The following is a 15,847-nucleotide window of genomic DNA, read 5'->3' as shown; positions in this document are numbered from 1 at the left end:
GGAGGCCCACTTCTGTTTGTTCTGTCTCGGGCAGAGGGGGACATGGACATTCTACTGGACAAATTCCACCAGGAAAATCAAGGCCATGTTTCTTCCTTGCTCCCTGCCTCCTCTGTCACTCAAGCAGCAGCCCTGGACGTCAGTGGGACACCTGTGTGCACAAGTGAGTGATGGGGGGCACAGGTGACACAGTGAGTGATGGGGGAGGGGATGGGGGGGCACAGGTGACACAGTGAGTGATGGGGGAGGGACAGGTGACACAGTGAGTGATGGGGAGGGGACAGGTGACACAGTGAGAGATGGGGAGGCACAGGTATGTGTAGTGGTGATGGAGGAAGCTGGGGTTGGGTCTGCCCTGGTGAAGCTGCACTCACAGGGCTCTGGGAGCTTTGAGGAGGTGACATCCGGGTGCTTATGGAAGGTGGGGCATCTCCTTAGAGTCAGAGTTGACCAGTGCCTGATTTGAACTTTGGTCTTTAAAGACAACACCTTCTTTCCTCCTGCAACCTCATCTGGGACCGCTCCTGAGGTCGTACCTTGCTCTGGGCCACTTTCCTTCCCATCAATGCATTGTTGGGATTTTTAATCTACGTTGAGTTCTGAGGAGCTGTGAGGTTTCCTTCCTTCCTGGGGAGCTTGCAGACTTCTTCCAAAGTCCAGCTACACTGTCACCTCCCGGGTGCTGCCCTCGTCCCCTCCTCCAGCAGAGTCGTCACTTCTTTGTTTCCTGGGCTCTTGGCTCATGCTGGCATTGTTAAGGAAGAGAGATGCGTTGGTGATTCCCTGGTGCACAGCTAAGAGTGGCACTGGGCAGATGTGATTTCCCCTTCCCCCCTGGGCGGGGCTTGGCTCACTCCTTGTCTCCGTAGCCAAGGGCCGGCAGTAGCCGTCTGCTCTGGGCTCACCTGGCGCCTGGGGCTCTGGCTGCAGGTTGCCACCTGGAGCCGCATGGCGTCCGGCCCTTCCAGCTGGCAGTGGCCCAGAAGCTCCTCTCCCACGTGTGCTCGATTGCGGACTCCAGCACCCAGAACCTGGACTTGGGCTCCTTCGAGAAGGTGGACTTTCTAATTTGCATTCCGCCCTCGGAAGTGACCTACCAGCAGACCCTGTTCCACGTCTGGCATTCAGGTATGGGGCCTTTGGGGGACGTGAGGCCTGGTGGAGGAGCTCTTCTCTCCGTAAACCCACATTTGGGTGTGAACAGCGTCCTTTGCTATTAAAAAGATGAGCAACTATTATTGCCCCAGTTGTACACATCATGAAACCAATGCTCAGCAATGTGACCTGCCCAAGAGTTTAGAATCTGTTCAAGGTAGAACCAGGACCTGAACCTTCTCTGTGTCCCTTGAGCCAATGACTTAACATTTTCCCTGTTGTCTCAACTCCATGCAGTCAATCTTAGTGGCATGAGGTAACATCTGTGCATTCAGACTGAGAAGTGGCTTTGCTGGATGTGGCACTTCTGCCTCCTCTTTGGTCTCACCTGGTTTCATGGAGCCCGCTTGGCTGTGCCCCGGGTGGCTGCCATGCACACAGCCAGGCCCCTCCCCCTCCCATGCAGAGCAGTTTCAGGGCGGCCCTCTGCTCAGCTGTCCTGCAGTCCACACCCCTGCAGCTGGGGCCTGCCTGTAGGAGATGGTCATCTGTTATCTACAGGAACGAGCCGGCAGTGTTGGAGCTGCTGACGTGTTCGCTGTGTTGCAGGTGTTTTACTGGAGCTTGGCCTGGAAAAGGAGCCCATGACCAAGCAGCGGGTGGAGCAGTACGTTCTGAAGCTAGATGCAGAGGCGCAGACGAGATTTAAGGCCTTTCTGCATAACTCCTTCCAGAACCCGCATACGCTCTTTGTGCTAATCCACGATCATGCCCACTGGGATCTTGTGAGGTCAGACCAAATGGTCATTGGCAGTTGACATGTTCTTCCTTCCAAATATGGATGACACTTGGGGCTGAGGGAAGCGGTCTGCTGGGGCTTGGTATTGTAGGCAGGTGCCATGGTGCTTTCTAGAGTCTTAGAGTCAGGTGTTGTCTCGGGGATCACCTAACGCAGCCTCTGAAATTTATCACTGTGGGAGCTGAGGGCTAGAAAGGGAAACGTTGGCTCAGGGTCGGGGCTGGGGCAGGGGTTAGTGGCAGAGCTGGCTGGCAGTCAGGGCCCCTGAATTGCAGCCTGTCACATTTTCTCCATGACCCACTGGCAACAAGCAGCCACACTGGTGCATGTTGGGGAAGGGGAAGCCCCAGCCCCACCCCTCTGTGATGGAGGCCCTGCAACTCCAGGACCATGGATCATGGCTGGTGCCCGCCCTTCCTGAGGGCAATTTTACTCAATTAGAATGAATGTCAACCCAGATGAATTTCAGGTAGGTCAGCCAGAAGTTGCAGGGTCTGCTGGTTGTTCACTGGGAAAGGTCATTTCCAGGGCCTTGGCCTTGGGGTTATGCAGGTAGGTATTATGCTGAGGTGGGTGAGGGTCACAGAGCGAGGTTGGCCAGGGCATGGAGGATCACATAGGTCAAAGGTTTATAATCCATCAGCGGATGTGGGTTTGGTGAATCTGATTATTCTGAAATGATAGAAAAAGCTATCTGTAAATCTTCATTTGGGGGGAGATTTCTCAAGAGTGGCTTCCTGCCACCCAAAAAGTGAAGCGCTGATCCTTCTGTCTCCCCTGGATTTACAGAGGAGGATCCTGAGGCCATTCCTCACTGCAAAGCCAAGCTGGGCCTGTCTCTCAGAGCCCTGGCCCCAAAGCTCCCCATTCCTGTCCCCGTAGTGCTCTACATTTGCCGTTTCCTCCCCTCCTTGGATCATTTACACTCGGTAGGACTTTAGGAGGCTCATCTGGCCCCTGAGCCCCTTCCTCACCTGCATTGCCATCGCCTCCTGAAGGAGATGGTACACAGCCAAGTTGGGCCGAAGGTGGACAGTGGGCACTCCTGGGTATGAGTCGCTGTTCCAAGGTAGATGCATTATGTATCCTGTGAGAATCCTCTACAGTCACCCCACCCATCCAACTTTCCTCAAGGAAGGAATGTTAGGGAGTTCCTGACGGGTGTCTGAAGTCCAAGCATTTTTTCTTTTTCTGGTCGTGGGCAGAGCCATAAGCTTCAGCTTGAGGCACAGTTAGGGGCTAGTTGTAAATGTGCAACTGCTTTGTCCTCATAGACTTGCAAAGCTGCAGGGGTAATGCTGTCTTTCTCTTCCCCCCTCAGTAGTGCTGTTCATAACCTCTGTTCTCAAAGTGACCTGCCTGTGGGACTGGTGGACCGACTACTCAACTGCAGGGAGGTGAAGGAAGCCCCCAACATCGTGACCCTTCATGTGACTTCTTTCCCTTACGCGCTGCAGACACAACACACCCTCATCAGCCCCTACAACGAGATCCACTGGCCCGTCTCCTACAGTAACGTGAGTGCTGCTGGACCTCGGGATGCTTGAGGGTGGAGAGGTCGTGTTTAGCCAAAGTCTGGACTGGTGTCTTTGGAGGGATGAGTGGGCTCCAGCTCTGTGGATCCTCAACCAAGGGTTAGTTTTAAAGCCTTCTTGGTATTTTTTGGAAAACGTCCTCAAGTCTGTCACTTTGCGCCCATCTTAGTAACAGAGTACAGTGCTTGGCACTTTGTCCCCTCATGGCTATGAGCAGCTTTTTGAACACTTGCTTTCATGGCATGGGATAAAGATGTTGGAAATCAAGGCTTGGGGGCTCTGGGGATTTGGGCTCCATACAGAGCACCTCTGTGCCTAGCTTGCAGCCTTGGAGATGTTCCTGTTTTTCCTATCTCCAGTTCCTAGGCAGCCACGCTCCAAATCTCCTTCCTCAAACTGAGCACACACCCTCCAACCTTTGCTTATCACCTGCCATTTCTCATCAGAGTGGAAGACCAAACCAGTTCTGGTAGTTTGAGGATTCTGGGTGGTTGGATTCTAGCTATTTACACAAGGACTAAGTCATCCTAGAATTCTGGATTTCTTCAGGGTTCTTCACTCATCAGAGCACTTAAATGCTGATGCTCACCTTCAGACCTGTGGGCTCCCCCCAGTGAGGTCACAGCCACTGTTGACATGGCCCTTGCCATGGACCCTACCTGCTTCTGCCTTTGAGCACATGCAAGTGCAGGTGCGGAGAAAGTTTCTGATGGACCCTCGGGGAGGATGAGGCAGGGGTTCGCCACTTGCCTGAGACCGTGGTGGACCCATGCTATGACCCAGCTGCTGGACCCCTGGCGCTGGCCCTGAGCCACCCTATTTGAGGATAGAACTCACGCCTTCGTGTTTCAAACAGTCTTCTCAGCTGTGTTCCGCTCTGAAGTTTGAGAAGTTCTGATGTTGTTTTGGGAGGAATTTTATGTCGATGTAAGATTGGCTAGATAAATGTGTTCCCCCCCCCCCTCCTGATTTTAATGGCAAAAGAATACAAAAGAGTTGATTCATCTGTTCCTAAAACCAAATTAAAATTGTGGAAAAAAATTTTAACAAAGAAATTTACATGTTTAAAAAAAGAAAAAGAAAGATTGAGTTTTCTCCCTGATGAAGATTATGGGGCCAAAGGAATGGGAAATGCAGTAGATGGGGTGTACCATCCCTGAAGAAGGGTTGCAGGGTGATGTTTCCAAGGTGACCCCCGGGGACAGCAGCCAGCACAGTCTAGTTCAAGGTGCCAGTCCAGGTTGTCCACAAGCCTGGCCTGTGATTCCTGCTCTTCCCTGCAAGTGTAGCCTTTGAGTGACTGATGCTCATGTCTGTTTTAGGGAGTGGATTTGTACCATGAAAATAAGAAGTACTTCGGGCTGTCGGAGTTCATTGAATCCACCCTTTCGGGACACAGCCTTCCCTTGCTCAGATATGATAGCTCCTTTGAGGCCATGGTTACTGCTTTAGGAAAAAGGTACGTGTCTCTCTTCAAAGTTCCGAGAAGTGCTTCTGGCTTACTGTGACGTGTGCACTGCCAGTCAGGGGGTTCCAGGAAGGGAGTGCGTGTCCCTCCCTCCCTGGTGACTCTGTTCCTCTGTTAGAGGGACCCTGGTTTATTTCTTCTGTGTTTGAATCATGTTGGGTCAGTGAGGTCTTGGTCAGACTGTAGAAAATGTTAGAGATAAGAATGGGCATATATATTGTGGAATGTGGGCCTGTGTGTACATCAATGGTGGCAGGAGAGTGGGAGGCCAAGTACCAGAAGGCTTGGAGGGTGGCCTCACAGCTGCCTTTGGTCTTTATTTCAACAAGCATCATCTAGTGAACGGTGTCTTGTGCTCTTCATCCTGTTTGGTCCTCACCCCCTCACTGAGCCAGCTGCTGTTACGATCCCCATTTCACAAAGAAACCGAAGCTCAGGTGCCATAACTTTTTCAGGCCAAAGGTCTAGCAAGTGGCAGAGGCGAGGGAGAACCCAGAGTGAGCCTGGCTCTACAGTCAGCCCCGTTAACCCTGTCACAAGAGACCTCTTTTTACAGATGAGGAGACTGAGGGCAGAGGCAGAGTCTATGTAGACCCAACATCTCAGGGACTACGCCCCGTGAGCCACCTGTGTTCTCTGACTGCCTGATGACGTCACAGAGTCTACCCCTTGTGCTCTCTGGGCTGCCTGATGATGTCCACAGAGCCTACACCTCATGAGCCAGCTGTTTTCTGGACTGTGTAATTCAGAACAAAATGAGTGGCTCTGCTTCTCCCTGCGCCCATGTGTCTGCCTTGCTTAGGGATCGAGCTAGACATGTTTCTCCAGCTGTGTTCCTAGGTACACTTCTTTGGCTGGATACTAACAGCTTTTAAGCCAGGAGGGGTTCCGTGGCCACACGTGTTAGAGAAACGTTATGGTTAACAATAGGATTTCTTCCCATATGAATCCTCAGAGCTGTCTGCCCACGCATGCCCTTGGTCTCCAGAGGCTGGCAAGTCCAGAACCTCTTGGGATCAGTGTTCCCCAGAACACCCTTAGAGGAACTAAACCTCTTTGCTACCTTCAGTTCTGTGATGCTAATGGAGATGGATGAGGCCGCTTTCCTGCTCACAGGCTGGCCACTGAGCTCTCATAAGCTCACTGGGTGAGAGCTTACAGCAGGTGTGGGGACTGGCCTCTGCCTGCTCTGCCTATCCTGCAGCAGCCCTGAGCCGAGTGTACAGTGTGCAGTAGACCTCGGGTTCAGAATCCCATGTTTGTTACCCACAACAATCCTCTCGACAGCACAGGAGCTATTATCACCATATTGTAGATGAAATTGAGACTCAGGCAGGTTAGGTCACTTGTCCAGGGTCACGTGGGCAATTTATAGTGAAACTGGACCCAGACCCTGGTCACTTGACTCCAAGCCACACTGACTAAGGTCTCACAGCTAGTAAAAAGCCAGACTCTGACCACGTATCCACACATCTGGGCTCTGCCCTTCATTAGTTTTAACCTTGAGCAGGTCACTGAACCTGCGGAACCTCTGTGTCCTGACCTGTAGAGTGAACCTTCTTTCCTAATGGCTTCTTACGAGGGTTTAACAGGTTCAGTAGCAGGTGCATGTGGACAGCTTGGGCTTCTGTGTCTGGGTCTGAGTCTCGGTTCTGCCCCTCTTCTCGCTTCCCCTTTGCTAACCTAGAAGCACCTGTGCCGCTCAGAGTTTGCATTTCTGTTTCAGGGAGTAAGGAGAGAATTCCAACCCTTGGAAAGTTGGGGTGTGTGCATTCTCAGGAACTCCTAGGAATCCTTTAGCTCAACCACCTCACTTTACAATCGTGGGAACGGAAGCCCAGAGAGGGAGCATGTTTGGCCCAAGTTCACGTGGCCTGTGTGTGGCAACCCCGACTGAAGGCAGGTCTGGGATTCTTCCCCTGGGCCAAGCTACCCTGCCTAGGAATCATCTGTCTGGAAAACTCTCCTGAAATTGGCCAATAGAAGGAGATGAAGATGAGACACAGAGGTCACCATTCTTGCCACTACGTGCCTGTCCAGGCTGTTAGCTGGCCATGTGTCCCAGACACCTGCACGAGGCTGGGAAACCTGCTTGTGGGAAGGACAAGAGATGGGACACAGACCTCTGTGACTTAAAAGTAAAATATGGAGAAATCTAGCGATTTTTTCCTAGTGTTGTCTGTGCAGCACCCTGTTAGGGCCGACCATGGAGGCTCAAGAATGAGCCAGAAAAAGAGCATGCTACAGGGACACTGCTACATTGATGTTCATAGCAGCACAATTCACAATAGCAAGATTGTGGAACCAACCTAGATGCCCTTCAATAGATGAATGGATAAAAAAAAATGTGGCATTTATACACAATGGAGTATTACTCTGCTTTAAAAAATGACAAAATCATAGAATTTGGAGGGAAATGGATGGCATTAGAGCAGATTATGCTAAGTGAAGCCAGCCAATCCCTAAAAAACAAATGCCAAATGTCTTCTTTGATATAAGGAGAGTAACTAAGAACAGAGTAGGGACTAAGAGCATGAGAAGAAGATTAACATTAAACAGGGACGAGAGGTGGGAGGGAAGGGGAGAGAGAAGGGAAATTGCATGGAAATGGAAGGAGACCCTCAGGGTTATACAAAATTACATACAAGAGGAAGTAAGGGGGAGAAGGAAAAATAATACAAGGGGGAGAAATGAATTACAGTAGAGAGGGTAGAGAGAGAAGAGGGGAGGGGAGGGGAGGGGAGGGGGGATAGTAGAGGATAGGAAAGGCAGCAGAATACAACAGACACTAGTATGGCAATATGTAAATCAATGGATGTGTAACTGATGTGATTCTGCAATCTGTATACGGGGTAAAAATGGGAGTTCATAACCCACTTGAATCAAAGTGTGAAATATGATATATCAAGAACTATGTAATGTTTTGAACGACCAACAATTAAAAAAAAAAAAAAAAAGAATGAGCCAGGCTGGCCCCGTGGCTGTGCCTGACAGGTGGCCGCTGTTTGGAGCTGTGCACCAGTGGCTATGTCCCATGTGCTTGTCTTGTTCCAAATCACAGCTTCACTAAGGAACAGCTGACATCCAGGGAGCCACACCTGCTTAAGTCATCCAGTGAATTTTGACCTTTGTACACATTGGGAAAACCTCACCATTCCCTCTGCCCCTTGCAGTTCCTCCCTCCTGCCTGCTGCGCCTCACACAAGTGTGTACTTCCTAGAGTTGTATGAAAAGGGAGTCGTAAGGCAGGTGCTCTGTGGGTCTGGCTTTTCCTACACCGGGCCGTGTTGTTGCTGGTATCCAGAGTCCAAGGCTGTTGAATGGTTATACATAGTTCACTTACTCGCTGGCTAATAAGCATTTACTTTATTTCTCAGTTTTGGCTATTCCACACGAAGCTTCTAGAAACATGTGCAAGGTTTTGTTTAGACATATGCGTTCATTTCTCTTGGGTAAATACTTAGTGGTAGAATGACTGTGTTATGTGGTAGGTATATGTTTAATTATTTCCTGTATTTTGTTTAATTTAATTTTATTTATTTTTGGATTGAACCCAGGGGCACTCAACTACTGAGTTACATCCCTAGATTTTTTTTTTTTTAATGTTTTGAGGCAGGTTCTTGATAGTTGCTCAGACTGGCCTTGAACTTGTGGTCCTCCTGACTCGGCCTCTGACTAACTTGGATTATGGGCATGCAGCATCTGACTTTATTTTATTTTATTTTTAACCAACTGTTCAATTACTTTCCAAAGTGATTCATTTGACATTCCCACCAGCCATGTGTGTGGGAGTTCCAGAGCTTCACATTTTTCTAGCATGTGTATGGTCCATCTTTTTATTTAGTGTTAGCCATTCTAATTGGTATGAAATGGTAATTCATTGTGGTTTTAATTTGAATTTCTCCAGTGACTAATGGCATTTATCTTCCATTTGTGACACTTTGGTGTCTCTGGGTGAATTGACTCTCTCATGACTATGAAATAATCCAAATATTCTTTGCTTCAAATTCTACTCTAAAACTAATAGAGTTACTCTGGCTTTCTTTTAATTAGTGTTAGCATAGATTATTACATCCTGTCATTTAACTTTAAGCCCACTTGTATCTTTCTTTGTATTTGAAGTTGATTCCATATAGTCAGTTTATTATAGGATCTTTCTATTTATCCAGTCTGACAATCTCTACCCTTTAGTTGATATAGTCCATTTATATTTAATATGGTTATTGGTCAGTTTTAATCTACCATCTTGCATCTTGTACCATCTGTTTTTCATAATCTCTCATTTTCTCTCTCTCTGTTTCAACTCTGTGTTGTGATTTTTAGTGGTTGCTTTATAATTACAATATGTATCTTTAACTTGTTGTAGTCTATTTTCAAGTGATATGTATAATGTAAGATGATTAAAACTGTACCAGGAATTTCCATTTCTCGCCTCCAAGTTTTCTACTTTTTGTTATAAATGTTATAAACTTTACAAGTTTTTTTGCTTTAGTCAGTCCATAATCTTTTAAAGCTATTAAAATGTGACAAAACCCTCTTTTATATTTTCTCACATGCTCTTGCTAGAGTTCTTCATCTCTATGTGTAGACTTGGTTTCCATCTGGTATCACGTTCCTTCTCTTTAGAGGACTTCTTTTAGCATTTCTCGTGGGGCAGGTCTGTTGCTGATGAATTTTTTCACATTTTGTGTGTCTGAAAAAATTTTATTTTGCTTTGCTGGGGATTAAACCCATCTTTGCGTGCACATGAGCATGAGCTCTACCACAGAGCTCCACCCCAGCCCGTGTTTTGCCTCGCTTTTGAAAGATAACATTCTGGTTTGAATTTTCTTTTTGTTTTGCTTTTTGGGGCATCAGGGATGTGGCTTCCTTGTCTTCTGACATGTTGTTTAAAACGAGCCATCTGCCTTTTCCTTGCCTTCAAGTTTCTCTCTAAAGAATGCTTCCCCGGCCCCAACCCCATCTGCTTTAAAGAAACTTAAATTTATCTCTGGTTTTAAGCAATTTGATTAAGATGTCTTTGCGTAGTCTTCATGCTTTTTGACTTGAGTTGATTGAGTTTTCATCTAAAAACTTCAGCCTTATTTTTTCCAAAAGTTCCCCTGCTTCCCAGGATGCTCAGAACTGTCCTGTGGCTTGCTAAGGTCTCATTATTCCTTTCTGTTTCATTTTAGTTTTTATTGCCACATTTTAAAGTTTATTAATTTTTTCTACATTGTCTAATCTGATGTTGACCCTATGCAGTTATTTTTACTTTTTACAAAGGCAGAGTATTTCAGGACCAGATTCCTAAGAGAAAAAAGACAATTTCAGGCAGCAGGTGCATTGATGAGCTGATGTGTTGCTGTGTTTGTTTGTGGGTCAGGACTCGAGGGTACAAGTAACAAAAACCCAGTCTGAGCTCTCTTGGGGAAAAAGGGTGATGTCTTGACTCATGGAATAAGTTCAAAGAAACCGTAGATGTCTTGACTCATGAAATAAAAGGAAAGTTCAAAGAAACCGTAGAACAGCAGGGCTGCACCTACTTTCAGGAACAGGTTAAGTGAGGTGTGCAGACAGTCCCAAGAACACGTTGCCTTGTCTGTGGCATCTCCGTTGGCTTCGTGGTGTGTCTTGAACACCAGCCTCTTCCATGTGCTAAAAATATCACCCCTGGTCACCACTGAACCCCAATCTCCAGCTTCCAGAGAGAACTGATTTGTTTTCTTATTTTGAAAAATATCAAGGAAAAACCAGGCCTCGTCCTGGGTCATGTTCCCTGAGCCAACTGATTGTGGCTGGCAGGACAAATCCAGCTCCACTTTATCTTCTGTCTCGGACACATGGTTTCCATTTCAAGAATTGGATTTGTGTTTTTTTTTTTTTTTTTTAGTATCTCCACTTAACATATTGAATATTTTTTAAACATAAGTGATTTAGTTACACTGTTTGTTTTATTGTTGTTGTCTGCTCTGCCGTCTCTGCATCACTTGTGAGTCATTTCTATGGATTGACTCCCGCCATGTGTTTTTACTATGGGTTATATTTTCCTGCTTATTTGTATATCTGGTAATTATTTTTTTTGTAGTTGTAGATACCCAGCATGCCTTTATTTTCTTTGTTTTATTTTTATGTGGTCCTGAGAATAAAACCCAGTGCCTCACATATCCTAGGCAAGTGCTCTGCCACTGAGTTACAGCCCCAGCCCATATCTGGTAACTTTTGAGAAGATGCCAGACATTATGAACTTAAACTTGTTGGGTCACCGTTGATGTTTCATTCCTGTTACTCTTGAGTTTTCAGTTATTTGGAAACAGTTTAATAATCCTTTCAGGTCTTGATCGTAAGCTTTGCTAGGCTGCAGCAGCATGATACTTATCTAGTATTTAGTCCCCTACTAAGAAGCAAAAACCTCTGCATATCCTCTACAAAGTTCCCCACTTCCTATTGGTAGTGACTACAGGAACCAGTCCTAGCCCTGTGTGGGCTTGAGGCATTGGTAAGTTGTTAGCATCCAAAGAAACTCTTTTCTTACCTTGGGTAGTTTCCTTACATGTTTGCACTGATTCCTACTCATTTAAGACCTAGGGGCCCTCTGCACATGTCTGGAATTCCGTATTCTTTTTGTAACTCTTGGTCCCCTGGTCCTTTGCGTTGTGATCTCTGGCTGCCTTGGTTTCCTGAGGTTCTAATACCTGGTCTCTAACTTGGGGAGACTGAGCCTTGCCTGGGCCTCTCCTTCTTGAGCGCATCCTAGAAATGTTTTAGGCAGCCGCCCATCTCATTTATCTCACATGGCTTAGAGCTCACTGGCTGATGCCCTGGGTCTTGAAACACTGTTGTTTTCATACGTGTTCCAGGTGGGAGGATGAGTCTGACCCTGGTTGCTCTGTCTTGGCCAGAAGTGGGAGACACTGCTTGTCCGTGGAGCAGAACCATTTTCCACACTGCTTTCTTTATTTCTGGGTATTGTTGGGCGAGGGTACCAGGGCAGGGCAGAATAGTCCCTGGGCCACCATGTCTCTTTCATGTGACAGTCCTAGGGCCAGCTGCCCTTCCCTGAGACCACAGTGGGAGTGGCTTGCCAGGCCAGCCCTTCCCTGAGGAGCTAAGGCTGGCACGAAGGAGAGGAGGAGGCCGGGTGGGGAGAAGGAGCAGGTGATGGCTTGGAGATGCTGTGGAAGACGAGCTGGCTGCCCTGGAAGAACACACAGGGTGGCCCTCCATGGTATGGCCCTGGGGACGTACTCCAGCTAGAAAACCCACAAGAGCATCAAGTATAGACTGGACGTCAATTTATTTATTTCTGTTGGGAAACAGTGATCTGCAGTGACCTGGGTTTTTCTGGTGATACCCTGGAGTCTGTTTCTGACCCTAGTAGAGCAGGTGGTCACTGCAGCAGCTACCACCTCCGTGGGGGGTGGGAGGTAACCAGGTGTCCAAGGCAAAAGCTGGGCTTGTTGGTTTGACTGCAGGTGCTCTGATATGTCATTCACCCATCAAGTTAAATCAGGTTTATTCACCTTTCTGAGACCTCCCTGTAGTGGACATGAGCACAGTGGTGCCTTGGGACTGTCCCCAAATCTGGGGGTTGTGGCGGCTGCATTTACAAAGAGCCAAGTGCGGGAAAACTCACACAGCGGCAGCACAAGCCCAGCTGGAAGGAACAGCCTGTGCTCCATCTCGGTTCCCCAGAGCCTGCCCTCGGTGCGCGGGTCTGACCTGGCCGGCGGCTGCGGGCCGGGGGTCACGGGCCTGGTCTCTCTGTGTTCCCGCAGGTTCCCCCGCCTGCACAGCGCGGTGATCAGGACCTTTGTTCTCGTGCAGCACTACGCCGCCGCCATGATGGCGGTGAGCGGCCTCCCGCAGATGAAGAACCACACGTCGGTGGAGACGCTGGAGATCACGCAGAACCTCCTCAACGCCCCCAAGCAGTGCCCCTGCGGCCACGGGCTCATGGTCCTGCTGCGGGTGCCCTGCTCGCCCCTGGCGGCCGTGGCCTACGAGCGGCTGGCCCACGTGCGGGCGCGGCTGGCCCTGGAGGAGCACTTCGAGATCATCCTGGGCAACCCCAGCTCCGGCATCACCGTGGGGAAGCACTTCGTGAAGCAGCTCAAGGTGGGCGTGGTGCTGGGGGGCAGGAGAGCCTGAGGGTTGCCAGGGGGCCCGCAGGGGCTGGGATTCAGGAGGGGGTGGGAGCAGATCCTCGGGCATGGCCAGTGTAGCCTCCCAAGACCTCCGCCACCTCCTCTGCCTCCCCTACCTTCCCCTGGTGGCATTCCTGGGTGTCCCCAACACCAGGCCTGCAATCTCAGCCCTCAGGGTTGCAGCCCACTTTTCTATCTCCCCGAGGGTGCGCCTGCCCGGTTGAGCTTGTTGCCTACAGAACTGAGCGTGTGCCCCTTCCCTTTTTAGGAAGCCACCCTCCCCAATACCTGGGGCCAGGTCTCATCCCATCAGCCAGCTCCTCCCCAGGCAGTAAGGCAGGGCCAGTGTCCACCGTGCCTGTCTCAGTCACCAAAGCCCAGCACAGTGCCTGTCCTTGGTGGGCCCTCACTGACCCTCCATGACAGGGTGAGCAAAAGGGTCAGGGAGAGACTTGAAGGAACCGATGAGTGGGAATATGAACTCTAGGAGGGAACACAGGAGTCAGAAGCCACGAGGATACGCATCTGCTCCCGGGATCAGTCAGTCTACAGGTGCTTCTGGGGTAGAATATGCACACCCGACTGAAGATACACTTAGCTCACAGAGTGCTTATTTGCAGTAAAAAGAACTTCCCTTTTTATCAGAGGACGTGATAAATCAGTGGGAGGATCTCAGGTTTCCCCTGGACCTGGGCCAGTTGGAAAGTAGTGGCTCATGGCCTTCTTTTCAATATCTGCAGATGTGGCAGAAAATCGAGGACTCAGAATGGAGGCCTCAGACCTACTTGGAGTTGGAGGGCCTGCCGTGCATCCTGATCTTTAGCGGGATGGACCCGCATGGGGAGTCCTTGCCAAGGTGAATGCTGGGGCTCACAGCCTGGGCCTGTAGCGGGGGAGGAGCTTGGCTAGGCTCCCACTGCCCACCTTCCAGGTGGAACCATTCACACTCCTGGTCATTTCCATTGTGCATTTACACAGGTTTCCAGCAGATGGCAGTGTGGCGGGTCTGAGGTGTGGAGAGCTTCTCCTAATTCCTGGAGGGCACCATGGGGCTGGTGGGAGGCTGTTACTAGGCTCTGGGGGCGGGGGGGGGGGGCCTGTAGATGGAGTCAGGGTTTAGTGCCTCCTGAGCTCAGTTGGGGGTCACTATTAGGGAGGACAGTTCCACATGGCATAATGTGGCATTATCTCGGGGGTTAGGGCTCCATTGCTGTGCCAGCAGGTCACTCCTGGTGTAGGGAGGGAAAGGACAGTGATGCTGCTTGGGAAGAGACAGTCGTTTTGACAAAAAGAAGGACTGTCTCTGTAGCTTTGTCCACTTGGCAACTCCTAGGGGCCTCTGGGCCACCACAGCTACACACTCAGGACAGGGGGTCCCTGGGTCTCCTGTAAGACCAACCCGGCAATGACTGCCTGACTCAGGTCCTCAGTACCCAGCAAACCCGCTGGCACATGTTAAATGTGGATCAGGTGATTAAACGCCCACTTAATACATTTACTCTTCAGGACAATGCTCTTATGTGTGGTTCATGTTCATTCCCATCTTTCAGATGAAAATAAAAACCAGAGCCTCGGAGGAATTGCAAAGCTGGTTGAAGTTTCCATCACTGAAAAGTGGCAGGGCTGAGGTTCAAGCCCCATTTGTCTGACCTGAAAGTGCTCTTTTGATTACATAACCTGCAGGGCAAAGTACTTAGCAAGGGCCCTAGAGACTTGCTATGAACCCCTCTTTGTTGATAAGACTCAAGTCGCACTTTCCCTGGGCCTTCCCAGGTGCATGAGTCCTGGGGTCTGGTGAGGAAGGCAGGCAGGGTCCCGATCTTGCTGCCCTTTGTCACCAGGAGCAGTACCTTATGTCAGAAGACACTCAGTAAACACCTCCCGTTCTCCTAGGTCCCTGAGGTACTGTGACCTGCGTCTCATAAACTCCTCCTGCTTGGTGAGAACAGCCTTGGAGCAGGAGCTGGGCCTGGCTGCCTATTTTGTGAGCAATGAGATTCCCTTGGAAAAGGGACCCAAGAACGAGGCCCTGGAGAGTGATGGGGAGAAGCTGAGCAGCACAGACAATGAGGACGAGGAGCTGGGGACAGAAGGTGAGGGCAGAAGGTGTGCACAGCTGTCTCCAGGATGCAGGGCCCTCATCAAGTTGGGATTTGGCTCTGCCCCCGTTGTGGTGGTATGGGAAGATGGAAGTCCCTAGAGGGGCTTCCACACTCTGGAGTTCTTCAAGAACAGGAGGAAAAACTGCTGTTCTTAGGGTTCAAGTTCGTGGTTGATTCAGCTTGGTGGAGGAATGAGATCTACTTGTTTATTCCCTCTGTATGAATCAGCTCGACTTTCTGCTGACCATTATCAAAATATATGAAAACAGGCCAGTTTCATTTGCAGACTTAAGATATGAAGGCTTATTTTTCAAAGGACACACTTGGCCATACTCAACAGTGTGGCAGGAAAACATAAGCCAATAATATTAAAGATACAAAAGATACAAAAGATTTGTGCAGAGTAGCAGAAGGGAAAGATGGATGTAGAGTCCCCATTGTATTCTGCCTGCTGACTGTGTGACGGGGAACCGGAAAATGGGGACAGAGGCCTGCTTGTCAGCCTTCCCTGTTGCTGTAACCATCTTTCAAAACATGATCCTGCCAGGCACAATGGCACACACCTGTAATCCCAGTTGCTCGGGAGGCTGGGGCAGGAGGATCATAGTTCAAAGCCAGCCTCGACAAAAGTGAGGTGCTAAGCAACTCTGTGAGACCCTGTCTCTAAATAAATACAAAAATAGGGCTGGGGATGTGGCTTAGTGGTCAAGTGCCCCTGAGTT

At 49.4% G+C, this 15,847-nt stretch overlaps 1 protein-coding gene across 1 annotated transcript in view; it reads left to right on the top strand.

The window, feature by feature from the left end:
* Positions 1 to 15,847, top strand: part of GREB1 (growth regulating estrogen receptor binding 1) — a 124,898-nt gene that overhangs the window by 87,469 nt on the left and 21,582 nt on the right. The window contains exons 14-21 of the mRNA XM_081264835.1: positions 35 to 163; positions 931 to 1,128; positions 1,705 to 1,885; positions 3,216 to 3,411; positions 4,752 to 4,888; positions 12,655 to 12,994; positions 13,764 to 13,879; positions 14,917 to 15,116. Coding sequence (XP_081120961.1) covers positions 35 to 163; positions 931 to 1,128; positions 1,705 to 1,885; positions 3,216 to 3,411; positions 4,752 to 4,888; positions 12,655 to 12,994; positions 13,764 to 13,879; positions 14,917 to 15,116 — 1,497 coding nt within the window. The remainder of the gene's footprint in view (positions 1 to 34; positions 164 to 930; positions 1,129 to 1,704; positions 1,886 to 3,215; positions 3,412 to 4,751; positions 4,889 to 12,654; positions 12,995 to 13,763; positions 13,880 to 14,916; positions 15,117 to 15,847) is intronic.

The sequence above is a fragment of the Spermophilus citellus genome, assembly GCF_964194105.1.
Source record: "Spermophilus citellus genome assembly, chromosome: 13".
Lineage (NCBI taxonomy): Eukaryota > Metazoa > Chordata > Mammalia > Rodentia > Sciuridae > Spermophilus > Spermophilus citellus.
Note: the sequence above shows the minus strand (reverse complement) of the source record. Positions and strands in the feature narration are given on the sequence as shown.